This window comes from Jaculus jaculus, chromosome 1 (genome assembly GCF_020740685.1).
Source record: "Jaculus jaculus isolate mJacJac1 chromosome 1, mJacJac1.mat.Y.cur, whole genome shotgun sequence".
Lineage (NCBI taxonomy): Eukaryota > Metazoa > Chordata > Mammalia > Rodentia > Dipodidae > Jaculus > Jaculus jaculus.
In genome coordinates, this window is record NC_059102.1 from 224,981,914 (window position 1) to 225,002,132 (window position 20,219).

Below are 20,219 nucleotides of genomic sequence, written 5' to 3' on the forward strand. Positions count from 1 at the left end.
CAGAATTCTATTTCTATGGCTAGAGAGATGGCTTAGCAATTAAGACGCTTGCCTGTGAAGCCTAAGGACCCATGTTCAACTGCCCAGATCCCATATAAGCCAGACACACAAGGTGATGCATATGCAAGGTTGCACACGTCTGGAGTTTGATTACAGTGGCTGGAGGCCCTGGTATGTCAATTCTCTCTCTCTCTTTTGCTGTCATTTTTTTTTAAAGGCCAGTCTGTTGGGCTTGCCTCAAAAACAAATTGTATTTTCATTCAAATCTTAATAATTCATACAGGTGGACAGAGTGAGAGCTTGCCTATAGAGACATCTGTCCATGTTAACTAGGGCAGGTGAATGGCCACTATCTTGCACCATACCTACCACCTTATAGATGGTTAGATTCACTATCCTTGCTTTTTTTCTTTTTTAAAAAACATTGATTTATTTATTTGCAAGTAAAGAGAGAAAGAGATAGGGAGAAGAGAGACAAACAGACAGAGAATAGGCATGCCAGGGCTTCTAGCCACTGCAATCAAACCCCAGATGCATTCACCCCATAGGGCATCTGGGGAATTGAACCTGCATCCTTTGGCTTCACAGGCAACTTCCTTAGTAAGCCACCTCTCCAGCCCTGTCCTTGCTTTTTTCTTCATTTTGTGTGTGCACATGTGTATATTCACACATGTTCACATGCATGAATACAGGTATGTGTGTGCCACAGTGTATGTGAAGGTCAGAGAACAACTGCAGGCATTGGTCTCCACCTTCCGCCCTGTCTGAGGCACATCTCTTGTTCGGTGCTGTTTGCCAGACTGGTGGGCCCATGAGTGTCTGGTTGATTCTTCTGCCTCCACCTGTGGGTGTTGGGGTTACAAATACTGGCACTACAACATCTGGTTTTGCATGGTGCTCAGGTCCCAAACTCAGGTCCTCATACTTGGGCAGCAAGCACTTTACCCCCTTAGCCATCTCCCCAGCCCTCCACTGTCCTTTTTTATATATTTATTTTTTGGTTTTTTTCGAGGTAGGCTCTCTCTCTAGCCCAGGCTGATGATCTGGAATTCACTGTGTAGTCTCAGGGTGACCTTGAACTCATGTCAGTCCCCCTACCTCTGCCTCCCAAGTGCTGAGATTAAAGGCATGAGCCACCATGCTCAGCTAGGAGAATATCCTTTTTTTTTTTTTTTAATATTTTTTGTTCATTTTTTTTTTTATTTATTTGAGAGTGACAGACACAGAAAGACAGATAGAGGGAGAGAGAGAATGGGCACGCCAGGGCTTCCAGCCACTGTAATTGAACTCCAGACGCGTGCGCCCCCTTGTGCATCTGGCTAACGTGGGACCTGGGGAACCGAGCCTCGAACCGGGGTCCTTAGGCTTCACAGGCAAGCGCTTAACCGCTAAGCCATCTCTCCAGCCTGAGAATATCCTTTTAATGAGAAAGAAATATGATACTCATGGACCTAGTTTATCACACAGTGTTCAGACCATGTTTGCTCTCCTGTTCCATTGCTAACTTGACGTTGCCACATACATTCTGAACCCAGCTTGCTGCTTCTGTACTAGTGTCCCAAGGCACACCCCCACACTAGTACCCTGCTGGCCCTCACCACTTCCCTTCTTCATGCTCACAGAACATCCTCTGCATGACCTCTTTGTACCTTCTGCTGGAACCCACCCCACAGACCTGCCCCTTCCCTGTCCCCTCCCCCTGGAGCAAAAGGCTGCCCTTGTCCTTTTCCTCCCCTCGCTGCCAGCCCATTATCTCCCTTTCCTGAGAGGAGATGCATGATTTGAAGCTTCCTGGACTGGCTTCCCTGTGTGTGACTCATCAGTGCCCAGCTTCAGTGTCCCAGCCAGCCCTGCTTGCAGTTCTGTGTCAGCCTCTCAGCTGGCTCTGCACAGGACTGAGGGACCAGTGCATTTTCTTCTAAGAATAGCTCTGGCTGTTCTATACCCTAAACCTGCTTTCCCTTCCTGCATGTTCTTTGGTGTCAGCCCCTTATTATGAGTGAGCTGATGTGTTATATATGCTTCTGATTCATGAACCCAGACCTATTTACAGTCACAACAGCATCAGTTCCCCTGTCCAACCTTACACTGTGGGGTGGGGAGAGAGGTCTATGCTGTGATGAATGGAAAGAGGTATGGATGGATGGTGTGGTAGTTTAAATAGATGGTCCCCAATATACTTGATGTTTTATTATTTGTAGTTTGCATCTGCAGCCACCTAGCTGGAGGTAGTGTCACTGGGCAGATCTTAAAGTTTGGGTTTGAGATTTCAATCTAAAGATATGCAAATGCAAAGTGTGCCTGGCTGGAGTTCCTGAAGTGTGCTGTGCTGTGTGGATTTTGGTTTTTAGTTTTTTGGCTTGTACTTCTCTCTCTCTCTCTCGCTCTCGCTCTCGCTCTCGCTCTCTCTCTTTCTCCTTGGACCTGTGAAGGCAAGCCAGCTTCTTCTACCATTATGGAACTTCCCCTGAATCTGTAAGCTTCAGTAAATCCCTTCCTCCATAGTTGTGCCTGGTCTGGAAGTTCATCTCAGTGAACCTCAAGCTGTCTGCTACAAATGGAAAGCCAAGAGCCATCTCTTCAGCCCTGCCCTATTATTTTAGACCCTTAGCTTGTCCCTTCTACCAGCCATGTGCCTGTTGGCAGTTGGGATGCAACACCCTTCCTCAGTGCTCTGTGTCCCTGTGCACAAACTTGGATTGCTGTGGAGTTTCACAGCACTTTGCCTGGTTTACATGCAAGCCCCCTGTTGCAGTCAGCTTCACATTGCTAGGATGAACTTCCAAACCAGGCACAGTTTATGGGAGGAACAGGAGTTATTGAAGCTTACAGATCCAGGGGAAGTTCCATAATGGCAGAAGCTGGCTTGCTTTCACAGGTCCACCACCACCATCATAAACAAGCACACTGCAGGAATCCCAGGCAGAGCTTAAGCACTCTGTATATCTTTGGCTGGAATTCACATCTACCCCAAAACACACCTCACACCTAGGATTCACCCACCATGACATCAAGTTACAAGCTTGAACAAAACTCCTGAATCTATCATTCAAACTACCACACCCCCTGAGGTCAGAAGCATTGCCACCCCTGACCCACACCACATAGCAGAATGGCTGAGTCAATGCTCACATGTTATTATCAAATACCAATAAGTTTCTAGCACTCAGGAGGCCAAGGCAAGAGAGATTCACAAGTTCAAGGTCAGCCTAGGCTACAGAATGAGACCTTATCTCAAAAACAAAAACAAATGAGGGCTGAAGAGATGTCTCAGCAGTTAAAGGCACTTGCTTGCAAAGCATGACAGCCTAAATCAATTCCCTAGTACCCATGTAAAGCCAGATGTACAAAGTGGCACATATGTCTGGAGTTAATTTGCAGTGGCAGAAGGCCCTGGCATGCCCATACTCAATCTCTGTGTGTCTTCCTCCTTCTCTGTGGCTCTTGCTCTCTTAAATAAATAAGTAAATAAAATATTTAAAAACCAATGAACAGCTGGTTATGGTGGCGCATGACTTTAATCCCAGCACTGGGGAAATGGGTAGCAGGATCACTGTGAGTTCAAGGTGGGACCGAGACTACGTAATGATTCCAGATAAGTGAACCAATAGCTTTTTCCTCATTCCAGGTTTGGAACAAAAGGTAATAGGCATTTTTGGCAGTTTTCATTAAACCGCTTTTTTTCCTCATGGGCGGATGTTCATGGAACCAGTAGGCAGGTACAGCAAGGGGCTTCCTGACTTAATTCAGACACAAGTGGATTTCACTTTGACCCCTGAACCCTGAGTTTCAGCAGCAATGTTCTCTGAGTGGCTGCCCTGTTCTGGACTTGAGACTCCTACAGGGAAGAACTCATGCAAAACCCCTGACACACAGCCGAAGATCATGAACCATGGGCCATGGAGAAGTCCTGTGAGCTGGGGAGCAGTGCCACATGCAGAGTCCGGGACACTCCTGCCAGCACAGGAAGGAGCCCACTCCATGTGGGGTGGAGCCCCTGACCATGCTGTGGGGACTTGTGGGAGCAGCTTCCTGTGCCTCATCACCTGGAACCACCATGTTCTCAAGAATGTCCCCTGCAGGCCTGTGGTGTAGCTGCTGCCTGTGTCTGGGGACATGCGCATAAGCCAAGCTCTTACTCTCACAGCCTCACAGTAGCGCTCCCTCCCTGGCACCCGTGGTGCCTGCTCCTGTTTTGGCTGTCACCTTGGTTTGCTGGCATGTCAGGCTATCTTCTGAGAACTCCTGCATGAGTAGTCTTTGATCCAGCATGTGTTGAGACATCTGGCGCTGGAGGTGAGGCACTTAAAGTGCTGCTTCGTGGATCACTGACTAGTAGCAAGCTCTAGCCTGTCAGATCACTGTTCCAAAGGGAGGGAGAACACACGCCTGCAGGTTTCCACATCTTTTAGAGCCTCGTTAGAAACTTTTGTCATTGTGACATCAGTTTCTTTTCTTTTTGGGGGGCTGGGGGAGCTGAGGTAGGGTCTCACTGTAGCTCAGGCTGACCTGGAATTCACTATGTAATCTCAGAGTGACCTCAAACTCAAAGCGACCCTCCTACCTCTGCCTCCCAAGTGCTAGGATTAAAGGTGTGTGCCACCATACCAGGCCTGACATCAGTTTCTTTTTCACTGGGGGACCTTCTCAGTAAGAGTATGTCCACATTCAATATCTGGAGGAAGGAGATTCTCTTTTTACTCAGTGTGTGTGTGTCTGTCCACCCATGAGTTTCAGTAGGATTGCTTGCTGAAATTTGGCTGTACCACTAAAGAAAGTGTCTTTTTTCTCCCTCATTAGCTGTTAGCTACATATAAATCCTCATGGAAGGATGGGACAATGTGACCCCCCCCCCCTTCCATGACAGAGTGCTGTACAGATCTTGTGTAAGTAATCGTAGCTGCTGTGAGTTCAAGAGTGCAACAGCTATGCCATGCCTGCCTGGAAGTCAGCATTCTATGCCAAGCCTCCTCTTTCTGAAGCTCTTACATTCTTTCTTGTTTATTTATTTATTTGAGAGAAAGAGGCAGATGGGGGGGGTGGAAAGAGGGGGCACACCAGGGCCTCTAGCCACTGAAAATGAATCCCAGACACATGTGCCACCTTGTACATCTGGCTTTATGTGGGGCCTATGGAATTGAACATGGGTCCTTAGGCTTTTGAGGTAAGTGCCTTAACTGCGCAGCCATCTCTCCAGTCCTTTTATATTCTTTCTACCCCTTCTTCTGCCGTGTTTTCTAAGCATTGGAGGGAGTGATATTGAGGTTCCATTTAGGTATGAGTACTCAACAGTCATTTATTCTCAGCATTTTAACCAGTTAGAAGTCTCTGCCAACTCCTGCAAAAAAAAAAAAAAAAAAAAGCTTTTATGACCAAAGCTGACAGCAGCACTGATCTACAGACATAACCATAGTTCCTTAGTAGGCAGTCTGATGGTATATCATGTTCATTTAGTTAAACAACAGCAGTAGCTTCTCCACCAGGACCTCCATAGTAATAGGCTTTTGACTAGGTTTATAGTACTAGACATGAATTCCCTCCTGTGAAGCAGATCTTAAATCCAGTCACAAAGCAGTTGGTTACCTCCATAACAGACTAGCCACTATTGAACAAGATGGGCATATCTTGCCTGACTGGCCAGTTGTAGAGTACCCAGGGTCCGCGTCTGGGTAAGACTTGATGACAGCAGTCTGCATAGTACCTTCTGGCAATATGAAGGTTGTCCAGCAGGAAACTTCTAACCCACTTCCAGCAGTATTTTTTTCTTTTCTTTTTTTTAAAAAAATATTTTATTTATTTATTTGAGAGAGACAGAAAGAGGCAGATATATAGAGAGAATGGGCACACTAGGGCCTCCAGCCACTGCAAGCAAACTCCAGACGCATACACCACCTTGTATATCTGGCCTTATATGGGTTCTAGGGAATTGAATATGGGTCCTTAGGCTTTTCAGGCAAATAGAACCTGAGTCCTTTGATTTGCCTGCAAGCTCCTTAACTGCTAGGTCATATCTTTATCCCCCAGCATGATTTTTCCTGTGTCCTACAGCCAAGGTATATATGGCATCTTCAGTAACAGAATTTTACCTTCTAGATTTGGTGGTCAGCTAATAGCCATGGTAAGAATTTTATAGCCCAGCGTGTCTCACTTTTTTGTTCTGGCCACTAAGAAACTCAAGTCCTCACCCAACAGCAGTATGAGTTGGATTCTACAAGTGTGTAAATTGCCTTGGAGCCATACTAACTAGTTACATAACTGCCTGGACAGCTCTTTACACACCACCATCTCAAAGGACATTTTCTCTTGGAACAACTCCTGCTTCAGAGCCCAGTCAGCCAAAACGCCCTGTCCACTCACAAGTTACTTATCACACAGCCCCCACTGATGAGTGGGTGGGTTGGTCGGGTGCTCTGAGGCTGAACTCATCAGCTCTGGCAGAGCTGTGGGGTCCTCCTGTGGTCAGGGTGGGAGAGGTTGTAAGCCATGGGTGGACTGTTTTCATTCTCCTCCAGTGGCCATCATCTGGCTGGCACTGGGCCTCTGGGCTGAGCAGCCCAACTCCAGGGACTTTATTAGGCACATGTACACACAGCCTGGACCTGGGCCAGCCTATCAGTTCCTATTACGTAGGAAGGATATGCAAGTGGAGTTGGCCATGCGACAGGCTTGTGTGTGTGCAAGTGATCCTCCCTATCCTGTCCCAAGGTCTAGGGTTCCTGAGGAACCCTGGTGTTATCTGCATTCCCCTCCCTCATGTCTGCCATGGTATTTCCTTACAGGGTGGCCGGAGAGGCTAAGCACCTGCTCGGGGAAGTGAAATAGAGTACTCTTGAATTTCTGTATCCTCCCTTTTTAGCTATTTTGTTGAGGCCTAGTTTCCCTGGAAACTGTTTATTATTATATCTGTTTAATGTCTGAACACAGAGATAATAGTAATCTAATAACCGATTCAGACCATTTATCCAGAGACACCTGCAGAAAGCAGAAATCTACACCAAGTGCTCTCTGATGACTCTCACATCCTCACAGACCAACATGGAGGTCAGGTCACAGCAGAATACCATATAGGGGTCAGAGAGGACCATTCACACAGGGCCACTGCATTTCTGTAGGTGCTGTGAGAGAAACCACTAGCTAGTGGCAGAGTCAAGATCCAGATGACTTCCAGCACTGAGGTGTAAAGACATATGGAACTTCAAAATGGAGTTGTGTCTTGCTGGCATAATAGCTAGGCCTCCCCAACTAGTGCCCCCCTGCGCATAACAGTGTTTTTCAGGAAGGGAAACGGACACCTCCACAGCCTCCACAAGCATGAATGTGCAAGGGAAACAGCAGTTTTCTACTGTATTTATGTGTGCATCGGAGGGGGGGGTGCACATGTGAGGCCTGAGAACAACCTCAGGGTATCTGTCCTCTCCTTCTTCTTTAAGACATGGTTTCTTGTTTTTGCCACTGTAGCACCAGTCTGGCTGGCCCAACAGCTTCCAGATTATTCTTCCTCCATCTCCCATTGTCATAGGCACATTGGGATTTCAGACCCATATGCCACTTGGTATCTGGCTTCACATAGGTGCTAGGGAGTTAAACTCCCAGCAGGCTTGCAAGCAAGCACCTTTAACTGCTGAGCCACCTTCCCAACCTGGGAAGAAGCAATTCCAAGTGGGTTAGCACAAAGGCCTCAAAGACTCCAAAGTGCACATAGGAAAGGGATTTGAGGTAGTCTTCCTGCTGGGCATGGGCCAGACACCCACAGCTTGCACAAGGCCTTCAGGTCCCAGTAGTTTTTTTCTAGCACCCCAATGCTAAAACAAATACCCAGGAATCCAAACTGAAAAAGTACTTATGTGCTAACAGCATTTGTCTCCATTTTGTATTGCTACTGGAACAAATTATTGTGTACTTAGTGGCTTTACACAGCCCACATTTACTGGTTTACAATTGTGGCAGTCAGAAATTCACATTGGCTCACTGGGCTAAATAGTCAAGAGGTTGGCAAGATTCCTCCTATTTCCGGCCTCTTCAGCCTAAAGTGGCCCAAAACCTTTCTTCACCTTTCAAGCCAGCCATTTAACATCACTGTCTCCTCCTCTAACTTTCATCCCTTGTTTATGAGGCCCCCTTGTGATGATACTGGGCCACCCTCAGACCCCAGGACCACATGGATGTGGCTCTGCCTGACCTCTTCCAGCCCCAATTCAGGGCAGTTTTAGGGTGAGAAAGAAGATGCACGTGTGTGTAGTGCTGTATTTCCTGTCCATGGAAAAAGATGGCTGCAGGGACTCCAGGACATAGTATACACATCTGCGAGGGAAGTCACAGTTCTCGTACTCTGGGGGCTGGGGAAATCAAGAGTTTAAGCAAAGCTGGGATGGGACTGAACACAACAGCAAACAGTCTTGCTATAGTTTCTTCCCCATCTGAAGGAAAGACTATGGCAAAGGTGGGGTGAAGTGGGAAGAAAGTTGTGGAGGAGTTAGAAACTCCCTCCAGATGTCACAGCCTGCCTTTCACTCCTGCCTCCCTAGCCCGCTTCCCTGCCTGTCCCTCAGGCAGAATCTGAGCTACCTTCCTCCCTCTCCCCATGTCATGAGTATGGTCCAGGTCTCCCACAGCTTGCACGGCCTCCCTCTGCCTCCTCTTCCATCAGCAGCTGGCTGCAGTTGCTGGGACTTCCAAGCCATGATCAGTTTTGAGCTTGTGTGTGGCAGTCAGTTTTCTGGAGCCAGCTCATCCTCATTCTGTCCCCCTGGACTTGGCAGTACTTTCAGGGACATCACTTGAGATCTCACTAGTACTGATGCTCTAAAAATGGGGTGCTTTTATTTTATGCACTTTGTCTTCTCCCTGATTCTTGGGATTTGTGCACAAGCGCGCGCGCTCCAGCTCTTTCTCTGGGCTGCATTTTTCGCTCCTTGCATAGTGGCTGATTCACAGTGGTTAAGTTTTGTGGCATGACAGGGTTTCGGTGGGTGCTAGAAGTCAGTTGTGCATTGATTTGGAATTTCAGCCTATTGTCACAGGACCTTGAACACAATCATACAGTGTGGGGAGGTGGGGAGCATTTCTGGGAGCATGGGGATGACTGCGCTGGGGAACAGGTTCCTCCAAGACTGAAAACCAGTTTCTCAGTCGGAGGACCATCAGAGCCTATCAGAACCTCCTTCCCTGTGGAGCAAAACAAATGGATTGGGGTATGACCCCACAGGTGTGGGGGCGGGACCCACAGAGTGATTTGAAATTACTTAAATTAGTTGCCACTGTGGAACAATTAGATTTCACTTAGCAGATTTCAGCATGCCTTACAAAATTTTATAAGCACTAGGAGTGGTGGCTCATGCCTTTAATCCTAACACTTGGGAAGCAGAGGTAGAAGGATCATCCGTGAGTTCAAGGCCAGCCTGAGACATAGTGAATTTCAGATCAGATTGGGATGGAACAAGACCCTGCCTCAAAAAAAAAGAAAAGAAAATTTAGGAGCACTGACACCTTCTGGCCTATGCTGCCTCCAAGCAGGGGCAACGTGGTCATTCCTGCTGAGTTAGTTCTATGTCCTCTAAACATCCCAGACTGTCATCTGAGAGAGTAACAGAGGCTGTCACCTCATCTTAACTGGAAGCCTGAAATTATACTTCTTTCCTGGAGAAAAGAGGGGTTGCCTCCTAGGTCCTATGGTGTATGGTTACATCACTGTGACATCCTAGCTTCCTGAGTAGGATGGCCTGTCCTATGTGTACGTCAGAGAGATAAGGCCACAGGGCTGAGCATCCCAAAAGTAGGGTACTGCAAAGGCCTAGGATCAGCCTTTGGCCCTTCTGCTTCCTCTCACATTGCACCTCGCCTGTCATTTCTATTACTTTCCTGGACCCACAGAGCCAAAGGTGGCACTGTGCTTCCGGGAGAGGGTGGCTTTTCTGCCTCACCAGTCCTGAGAACCCCAGGCCAGTGCAGAAATGACCTCAGTGAGTCATTTTGATCTCCATCCTCCTGGGCTAGGCTGATCCACATGGCCATTCTGGCCCCTTGAGTTGGTTTCCCTTTTCTCTAAACTGTCACTGTTTGCTAGCTGCACTAGTATGATAATGGGGCCAAAGGAGAGGGGCCTGGCCTCTGTCATCCTGTAACCATTTCTGTGTGTGCCCCCAGCAGATCACCACACATATTCAAAACTCTAATTATATGGAGTTTTACTTCAGCCTTCCCCACGGAGGTCACACACAGCAGGTGCGCCACAGGAATCTGTTGACTGCAGGAAGGCACTTAAGTAACTGCGAAGGGAGTGTTTTCCTCACTGCACCAGACACTGATTACTAGGGCGTCAAATTGTTAGACTTTGATTTTATTTTACTTTTTAGTCAAGCCCAACAGACCGCCCCTTTTTTTATGAGAGGGAGGGAGGGAAGGAGGGAGGGAATTGGCGCACCAGGGCCTTCTTCCACTGTAACCAAACTCCAGATGCATGTGGAGGCCAGAGGCAAATGCCAGTGTTTCTTCCAGCCACTCTCTACCGTACTTACTGAGACAGGGTTTCTCACTTGAATGCAAAGCTCACCTACTCAGCGAGTCTCGCTAACCAGCTTGCCTGGAGATCTGCCTGTCTCTGCCACCCAGCACTTGGGCTTTACAGGCATGCCTACCATGCACATTCACGTATGTTCTGAGGAACCAAGGCAGTTCTTCATGTTTACATGGCGAGCATATTACTACTGACTGAGCCATCAAGTTTTGTTTTCAAGGTAGAGTCTCAGTCTCCCTCAGGCTGACCTCAAACTCGTGGTGATCCTCCTGCTTCTGCCTCCCAAGTGCTGTGCCACCACATCCAGCTTACAATTTTTCTTTTTAATTAAAAAGGAGAGTTTTTATTAAACTGGCCAGCATCTGTCCCCTCCCAGCAAGGAGGAGAGCAGCCTCACTTACAGTTTTTCTAAGGCCACACTCACCCTTATTACCAAGAAGCGCTGGAGAAAGTAAGTTTCATCATCATCTTGCTCGTACTTACAGTTTAAATTTTTTGTTTTGTTTTGTTTTTGAGGTAGGGTCTTACTGTAGCCCAGGCTGACTTAGAATTCACTATGTACTCTCAGGGTGGCCTCAAACTCACAATCATCCTCCTACCTCTGCCTCCCAAGGGCTGAGATTAAAGGGGTGCACCACCACATCCAGCCAGTTTTAACTTTTTTGTAGCTCAGTAAACTAAGGTGATTCTGAATTGTTTTAATTTACATAATAATTTGTTTGTCTGAGACAGGGTCTCATGTAGCCCAGGCTGACCTGAAACAGGCTATGGAGCCAAGCCAGGCCTTGAAATCTTGATCCTTCTGCCTCAAACTCCCAAGTGCTAAGATTATAGGCATGTGCTAGCACAGCTGGTTCTTGTTTTTATTGTTGTTGTTGTTTGTTTGTTTGTTTTTGAGATAGTCTCACTTTAGCCCAGAGTAGCCTCAAAGTTAAAGCAGTCCTCCTGCCTCAGCTTCCCAAGTGATGGGATTAGTGCCTGGCAAATTTGCATTTTCCTATGTGTGGTTATTAGTGTGGGCTGGAGAATTGTGGAAGCATTTACAACTGAGTTTCTTCTGTCTGTCCACGCGGCTTGTGTATCTACTAGAAGAGTTGTGAGAGAGAAGTTTGTTAATACAGACAGGATTAACAGTTTCTCCGCCCAAGACACTTTCCTGCTATGGTTCTCCGTGGTAACAGTGCATTCGCGTTGGTGTGGTATTCTGTACTTCGGAGGTGGGAATGTGGTTTCCAAAAGGACTTTAGATATCTCACCCAGTCTTTCTGTCTCACATAGGACACCTTCCCAGAGAGCAGAACCACAGTCTGGTTGGCAGATATTATTGAAAGGAGGACCTGAGTTCCCCTCTTTATCCCACATCACCCTGTGAGCTTGAGAGCCCCTGCCATTGTTCTGGTCTAGACAGGCCTTCAGAGCCAAGGTGTGTGTGTCTCTGGGACCCAGGCAGGCTTTATGGGCTCTACTGCACTTGTACTGCTGCCTCTGTCCATGTAGGTGGTGTGGTGGCCAGAGTCTGCGGTTCCATCTCTTTCTTGGAGAATCTAAAAGTATCCTGGGCTGGGGCATTTAGAGGGACCTACAATCAGTTTGTGAACATTAAGCTCTTAGGAGGTAGCACATGCTGTCTCGACACATCTCCTCAGTATCCATGGCAGCCCTGCCCCGTGCTGTGGCCTTCTAGGTATATGGCATCTGATAAGCATGTGGCAGGGTGAGGCACCTTTCACTCCGGGGCCTGGCCATTTGAGGCCTTTGTCTTGCTTTATTGCCAGCAAGTAGCTCCTCAACCAGCATCAGAGCCCTGGCTATCACAGCTCTGCACTACATGACCTGCACCGCCCACTCCCCGTCCCCGTGAGCTTGTTCCCAGTCAAGTCCGCTCATCCATTCAGCAGACGTGAAAGGCGCGCTCCTTCAGTCAGGGCTACATTGAACAGAATTATAAATGAGTCCAGATGGAATGTTGGTGTGGAGGAGCAGTGAGGACTCTGTAATTGATTTTGGAATTGGAATGGAATGAAGCTTCTCAGAAGATGGGCACTGAGCCTGGCCTTGACGGGTGAACAGGATTTGCAGTGGGGATGGGGAGGAAGGAGGCGGAGGAGGGAGAAAGGGAGGAGCACCCAGCCTCTTGAGCATAGCACAGGAGCCAGATAGTGACTGTCCATTGTCCGGGTGACTGTAGTACAGGGAGAGGGGACAGAAGGACAGGGTGGGTCCAGACAGGGATGTCACACTCAGGAATTACAGTGGGCTTGAGAAGCAGCCTAGAGGCCTGGGCAGGGTCTGGGTCTAGAAGAAAGCTAGACAAGTGGTCTTAGTAGGGTTTCTGCTGCTTAGCAGTGTGGCACTTATTCATCTGCTGAGAGCACTAAGCCAGCAGGAGCATGGGCCCTGGCAGTGCTCCTCCAACAGTGAGAATGGATTTCTTAAAAATGAACTCATTAGGGGCTGGAGAGATGGCTTAGTGTTTAAGCGCTTGCCTGTGAAGCCTAAGGACCCCAGTTCAAGGCTCAGTTCCCCAGGACCCACATTAGCCAGATGCACAAGGGGCGCATGCATCTAGAATTCGTTTGCAGTGGCTGGAGGCCCTGGAGCTCCCATTCTCTCTCTCCCCCCCTTCTCTCTCTCTCTCCCTGTTGCTTTCAAATAAATAAATTAAAATAAACAAAAAAAATTTTAAAAATAAATAATAAAAAGTAATTAATTAGGACTGGAGAGAAGGCTTAGCAGTTAAGGTGCTTGCCTGCAAAGCCAAAGGACCCAGATTCAGTCCTCAGTACCTTCATAAAGCCAGATGTACAAGGTGGTGCAAGTGTCAAGTTCATTTGCAGTGGCTAGGAGGCCTTGTTGCACTACCGCCCCCCCATGCATCATTTTCTCTCTCTCTCTCGTTCTCTCTCTCAAATAAATATTTTAAAAAGAAAAAGAAATAAATTACTTAGCTAGGTATGATGGTGCATGCTTTTAATCCCAGCACTCAGAAGGCTGAGGTAGGAGGAACACTGAGTTCAAGGTCAGTCTGGGCTATGGAGCGAGTTCCAGATCAGCCTATGCTATAGTGAGACCCTGCCTCAAAAAAAAAAAAAAAAAAATCAGTTATTTGTGTGGAGGCGTACATGACCCAGCACACATGGGAACATCAGAAGACACCTTGAGGTTTCTCAGACCGGGCCTCTCACCGTTGCCGACAAAGTGCCAGACTGCAAATGATTGTCAGACTAGCTGCCTGAGAACTTCGGATGCTCCACCTCCCATTGTTGGGAGTGTGTTGGCATCACAGATGCATGCGGCTTTATGTGGGTGCTGGGGAACTGAACCCTGAGCCGGCAGGCTTTACAAGCAAGTGCTTTTAATTATAGAGCCGTCTCTCCAGCCCCCAGCGGACATTTTCACATGCTGGCAGTAGCCTTGGTCTGGCTTGCCAAAGCAGGTGGAAAGCAGCAGATGCTATGCCCTGATTCTGCTGTGGAGTTGGAAGAGTTTTAGTGTCAGTGTCCATGGGCTCATTTAGTTAACAAATACCTGTGGTGTGTGCAATGTGCAGCAGAGGTAGGAAACCGACTGGTGTAAGGCATCTCAACTTTTGGAGCTGCAAAGATTATGTTCCATACAGGGAATGTGTGACCGCTGCACTCATTGAGTCTGCCTGTGGCTGCTGATGTTCCTCAGAGGACTGGCCTTCCCATGGTGACCTGTGTTTATGTCTGTTTACACTCCAGATGCCTTAGAGCCTCCAGGTTGCCCTAGAGGACTCAGCCTTGGTGGCTAGTGTGTGTGCTTGGAAGCCAGGAGAAGCTGTTCTGCTGGCTGCACCCATCCTACTTGACCATCACTTGCCATGGAGGCCCCAGAGGTCCCTGTAGGCTCCCTGATTGACTTCGGGACTGAACCACCCACTTCCGCTCCCCTGGAGGCAGCGTCTGCAACGCTGCAGGACCCAGATGGCTCCCTGGGTGATGGCGCATCTGAGAGTGAAGCCACCGAGTCTGCAGACAGTGAGAATGACATGGGAGAATCACCCTCGCACCCATCTTGGGACCAGGACCGCCGCTCTTCCTCCAATGAGTCCTTCTCCTCTAACCAGAGTGCTGATTCAGCCCCTGATGAGGAGACCCTGGCACTCCGCGAGTTTATGCGTGGCTATGTGGAGAAGATCTTCTCTGGAGGGTAGGCTTTCTGTGGGCCAGGAGGCCCGCTACTAGGCCCTAGGGAACCACCTCATGCTCTAGCCTCTGCCTCTGCCTCTCTCTTTCCCTGGGACTTTTGACCTATCCTAGGCTACATGTACAGTCATGTGAGAAGGTCTTAAAGGGCACCCAAGCCTGGGTTTCATCTGGGACCAAGAAACAACTGCTTTTGGGGGGTGCAGCTTGTTACGTATGTTCAGGCTGCCCTGGAGAGCCTAGACGGCTGCATGTTGCCAGCTCCTAGAAGGTTCATCAGTTCAGAGGGAATGGTCCGCAGCCTGGCCAGCCTTATGCCACAGCCAGTGCAGCTTGTGTCCCCTGCACATCTAGTCCTGTCAGCACTAGGACCCAGACCTGGAGTGGCCCATCTACTGCGCATCCCCTCAGTTTCTCAGTTAACTTCATCTCATGGATGCCTCTCTAGGGATCATAGGGATCAAGGAAGCAGATAAGACAGGACTATCCACCATGGTTCTTTAGTGGCTCTTGTGGCACAGGCTGCACACCCTTATGGCCAAATGGTAGAGGAAGCCATAGAGGAGAAAATGGGTAGTTCTGTTAATAGCTGGCATGTGCCATTATAGAATTTATATTTGGTAGTAGTAGGGGGAATGGCACCCATGGCCTTGCACATGCTAGTTAAATGCTGTACCACTGAGCTATAGTCCATCTTTGCATTAAATCAGGTTTGGAAGGGGTCATTTCTGAGGGGTCACTGCTTTTCACTCTCCCAGCACTCAACTGACACTTGTCTCACTTCGCCATTGCTAAACCCAGAGAACACTGGTTTGGCTTCTGTACCATCCGGGCACTTCCAGAGCAGTGTCTCATTAGAATATCTCCTCAGAGCCATAGCTGAAGAGGTCACAGTTACTGCTGTAATTTAATTCATGGGTGCCAGAAGATAACAAAATTCAGTTACCCAGGCTTCTGGTGGAGTCCATGGGGTACTTTCCTTCCTTGGAAGTTCTTTGTGGCCTTTCTGTTGTTCTTGAAGGAATAGAGTAGGGGCATCAATAGCAGAAGCAGGTGCCTGGGGGTGAAATGTGGCCTGAGAAGAGGGAAACCTCAGAGCAGACCCCTAGCTCTGCCTACTTGTGTCTCTGCTGTGTGGTACCTCAGCCAGGGCAGGGAAGAGGCCTCTGGCCTCTGCACGGTGGCCCCTGAGCTGTCAGTGTCCACAGCAGTGCCTTCAACGCACTCACATTCTGGTCTGTGGACCAGCCATGCTAGCATCTCCTGAACTGCTCAGGCATGTAGAAGCCCAGGCCCCCATGCCCTCACTGAGTGGGCACCTGCATGTTAATTAGGCCTGGGGATGATATTCTCCTCGAGCTGCAGACTACCCGTGACTTTCATTCAAAGCAATTAGAACATCGCCAGACCCTTCCGTAAATGCAAATTGCATAACCTGCCCAATTCATAGCCTTCTACTTCATTTTTAGTCTTTATGGGAGACTACTGGCTACTCACAGAGAACCAAGGCCACTCAGGGCCTGTGTCCTCACAGGGCTCAGGTATTCCAGGTGGGACTCTCAAGCAGGGGTCAGAGCAAGGGAAGCTGGATGAATTCTTACCTACCACTCAAGCTGTGTCAGGGCCTCTCAGCTAGGCTGCTGGTCTCAAAAATAAAAACAGTACTGTCACAGAGTTAGTCAGAGGCTGAGGAGAGTAGACAGCCCAGTTGCTGTTCCATTTCTTCTTCCTGCTCATGCCCTACCGAGCTATTTCTCCAAGCATTGAAGTCTTGTTTCTCCTCGGCCCTTTTTCTTAGGGAGGACTTGGACCAGGAGGAGAAAGCCAAGTTTGGAGAGTACTGCAGCAGTGAGGATGGGAAGGGTCGTGAGTGGTTCGCGCGGTACGTGAGTGCCCAGGTAAGCGCCAAGTGGGCAGAGCTCCCCAGATATCCAACAAACCCCCTAACTCAGTAGGACAAGGTCAAAGACTGCTGAGCGAGCAGTTTAGAGTGGGGAGGCTCTGCCTAAAGATGTGAGGGGGACTGACGGGCTCCAGAAGTTTCAAAAAGGGTCATTCTTAAAGGCAAGCACATGGGCGTGTCCATATATATTTGTATTGAATAATCCACCTTGCTCAGTTTTCACACAAAACATATTCAAGATGACAAAAGTGGTGAAATCTATGCAAAGACAAATGTATCCACAAAGCTCAGAGCTCTGCACCTTGGAGGTTTCTGGTGGACTATGTTTTCTAGGTGTTTTTATCATAAGTGATATATTCTTCACAGAGAAATTAGAACACGCCAAAGAAAATAATTACCTACAAGTCCAGAAATAGCCATTGTCATCATTTGGGGTTTTGTCTCTGTGCTTTTCCCTGGGGTGAGCTGAGCATGTGTCTCTGCTCTTTGAAATCCTGTGAAGACAATGCAGGCGGGACCTGATGGGCTCTAGTGGGTGAGGGTGCTGTGTGGTGCCTGAGTTCTACCCAGGTCCTGGCAGGAGTGGCAGTGGCCATCAGGGGTCTGTTCTAACTGCACTGTGGTGGGTAACTTCCTAGCCTCTCTGAGCTGCTGTGAGTTACCCCCCACCCCACTGTCTTTCTGGACAGCGCTGCAAATCCAAGTGTGTGTCAGAGCCGACCTTCTACCGCCTGGTGCAGTCCTTTGCAGTGGTGCTGTTTGAGTAAGTGATGCCCTCCTCAGAGGCTCAGCCCCACAGCTGTTCTTCCCACCCCTGACAAGCCAGCTGTGAGTCATGGCCACCCAGCCTCAGCTAGAAGTCGTGACTAGCATGGAGTCGGGCTAGGTGTCCTGGCCTGATGATAGCAATTAGAAGGCTGCAGCTGGTCTGGGCACAGCCCTCATACATCTCAGGACAAGTTGGTTCCTCCCTGCTCCCTTTCCCTTCCTCCCTGGCTCTGCAGCAGGCCACTGTGAAGTCCTCTGTGAGCAAATGTGCTGGGAAGACTGTAGCAGGAAACCTGCTCACAGAGGTCTGGGGAGCATGGGGGCATGGAAATAAAGGAGGTTAGCCCACCCAGCTTTGCTTCCTGTCCCCCAAGGGACCAGGCCATGTGTGCACAGGCTCTTTTTCAGGCCTGTGACTCTGGGACCACTAGACTCCTGGGCTTTGAGTTAGCATGGGGGCCCACCCGCGGAATGTGAAAGGGGGGATGCTGCTCTGCCCAGGAGTCTGAACAGCAGCCCTCAGGACCCAGCAACCTCTGGGTGGCTGGAGGTCCAGACCTGCAGGTAGGAAAGGGCAAGGGGGTCCGAGCTGGGCCCATGTGCCATCACCTCTCTAAGATCTTTAAGCAGCTCTTGCCCTGGACCCTGTGTGCCCCCTGGTTGGTTTCCCGCCATCCCTCCACAGGGAACCTGGAAGCCTCCCTCTTTTACCCTGGTCCTCTGACAGAGGCCAGACTGAGGGACTACACACACCTCCCTGTCCCCAGAGTCAGGTCCTGTCCTAGGCCATGTACCTGTAGGTGGCTCTCCTGGTAGCACCCATGGGGAGTAATTTTGTCACTTCCTATGACGGTGTCTTGAGTGATGTGTCATTTGGATCCTTTGCTGACTCCCGGTAAGAAAGTCAGGTGACCTGTGCCAGCCAGCCGACCTTGCTTCCTGTTGCAGGTGCCATCAGATGGATGACTTTGGACCTGCCAAGAACCTCATGACCATGTGTTTCACGTACTATTACCTCGGTGAGTGAGCCTGGGGCACGTGTGAGCAGAGCACACACATTGCACTGGGAGCCAGGAGCTGTCAGCTCATAACACGACATCAACCAAAGCTTCCTTCTTTTTTTTTTTTTTTTTTTTTTGGTTTTCTGAGGTAGGGTCTCACTCTAGCTCAGGCTGACCTGGAATTCACTATGTATTCTCAGGGTGGCCTCAAACTCTCGGCGATCCTCCTACTTCTGCCTCCTGAGTGCTGGGATTAAAGGCGTGTGCCACCACGCCCGGCCAAAGCTTCCTTCTGGAAAAGCAAACAGTACAGGGCTTCTAGGGAGCAAGGGCTGAGCAAGGCATATGAGAGTCCTAATGTGTAGAAGACAGGGGCTGCCCTGGGGGTCAGGGCTGGCTGTCCATAGAGCAAAAGAAAGGATTTGAGACAGTAGCCCCTGGACAGGACCTTTGCATGGTAATAACACAAATGCTGATGTGTGGCCTCAGCTTTATGTTTTAGAAAAATGTGATGCCTAGCTGGCTGTCAGGGCAGCAGTGTGGGACACTACCCTCAAGTGGCTGGGGATGCTCTGGCAAAGAGGCAAGGCCAGTGCCTCTGTGGCTCACTGTGTGAAAATGTTTACACATGTAGGAACTCCAAGGTGCCCACATTGAGCTCTGGGTTGCAACACAGGGCCTTGTTCAGCCCCTGAGATGCTGGAAGCCTCTCTGTGTGGGGCCAGGTCTGCCCTGCTAAACAGGCCTCCCTCTTGCCCTTCCTGCTCAATGTGGGTTCCAGGTGTCCTGTTTCCAGAAGTCCCTGCTCCATGCCCTCTGGGCTGGCTGGTTGTGGCTGGTCTCACTGCTGTGGGTGAGGTGGAAAGGCCTCCATTCTCAGTGAACAGCTTCATCCTGATGACTGAGATCTGTGCAAAGCCCCTTTAGCTAGCAGAGGACACTGCGCCTTGTCCTGCCAAGGCCTGTTGGGTCACTCTGGCCTATAGAGATACCTGGGCCTGGAGGTCAAACTGCTGCTGTACAGAAGGGGTTATGGGTTGCCTTGGTGCATCCCTCACACCTCTTCCACTCCATGCTCACCTGCTGTAGGCCAAGACCAGGGACCCCAAGATAGCTTTGAAACAAACACACTGTGTGCTCCACCCAGGTGGCCACGGTCTGTCAGGCCTGCTGTGTGCTCACTCATGTGCAAGCCTCTTGCCTCCCTTCTAGGCTGCCTGTTCCCTCAGGCTCCCATGGCCTCCTTCCGCCTCCAGGGCTGCTGGTATGAGCACACAGTCCCAGGTCATCCTTGGACCCTCCACTGTCTGTCATTCCAACCCTGTCTTTCTTCCTTCCCTTCTGAAGGCAAGACTCACCTGCCCCTCATGGAGCCCAGGGAGAAGCCAGCGGGCAGCATCGACTCCTACCTGAAGTCTGCCAACAGCTGGCTGTCAGAGAAAAAGGACATTGCTGAGCGGCTGCTGAAGAACACAGAAAATATGAAAGGCTTCTTTGGGGGGCTGGAGACCAAGCTGAAGGGGCCTCTGGTCAGGAAAAATGAGTGAGTGCCAGGGGCCAGGGCCCTCCAACTTACGGGGCAAGGGACAGTAGAAGCAACAGGTGGTCACTGGCACCTTCAGCCTTCATGGTCTTCAGCCCACAGCAGCTCCTGAGCTGCACAGCTGCTGGTCCAGCGTGACTCTCCACCCCACAGAGCTTTCCAACAGCCCACAGGCTGCTTCGCTCACTGCCACACAGGGATGTTCCAGGGCCAGGATTCTTGAGCTGGCGAGGAGCATATGATTGTCTGTTGGTGACTGCGAAGTCACATGCCCTTTCATTCCTTCTTTCTCTGACTATTGTGCATGTTAGTGTTTGGGGAA

The 20,219-nt window shown here is 49.5% G+C and overlaps 1 protein-coding gene across 2 annotated transcripts in view; it reads left to right on the forward strand.

Moving 5' to 3' along the window:
* Kiaa0513 (KIAA0513 ortholog) overlaps positions 1-20,219 on the forward strand; it is a 57,277-nt gene that overhangs the window by 24,422 nt on the left and 12,636 nt on the right. For both annotated transcript variants that reach the window (XM_004666039.3, XM_004666040.3), the window contains exons 2-6: positions 14,239-14,686; positions 16,481-16,580; positions 17,275-17,348; positions 18,302-18,372; positions 19,702-19,897. In XM_004666039.3, coding sequence (XP_004666096.1) covers positions 14,358-14,686; positions 16,481-16,580; positions 17,275-17,348; positions 18,302-18,372; positions 19,702-19,897 — 770 coding nt within the window. In that variant the 5' untranslated portion in view covers positions 14,239-14,357. The remainder of the gene's footprint in view (positions 1-14,238; positions 14,687-16,480; positions 16,581-17,274; positions 17,349-18,301; positions 18,373-19,701; positions 19,898-20,219) is intronic.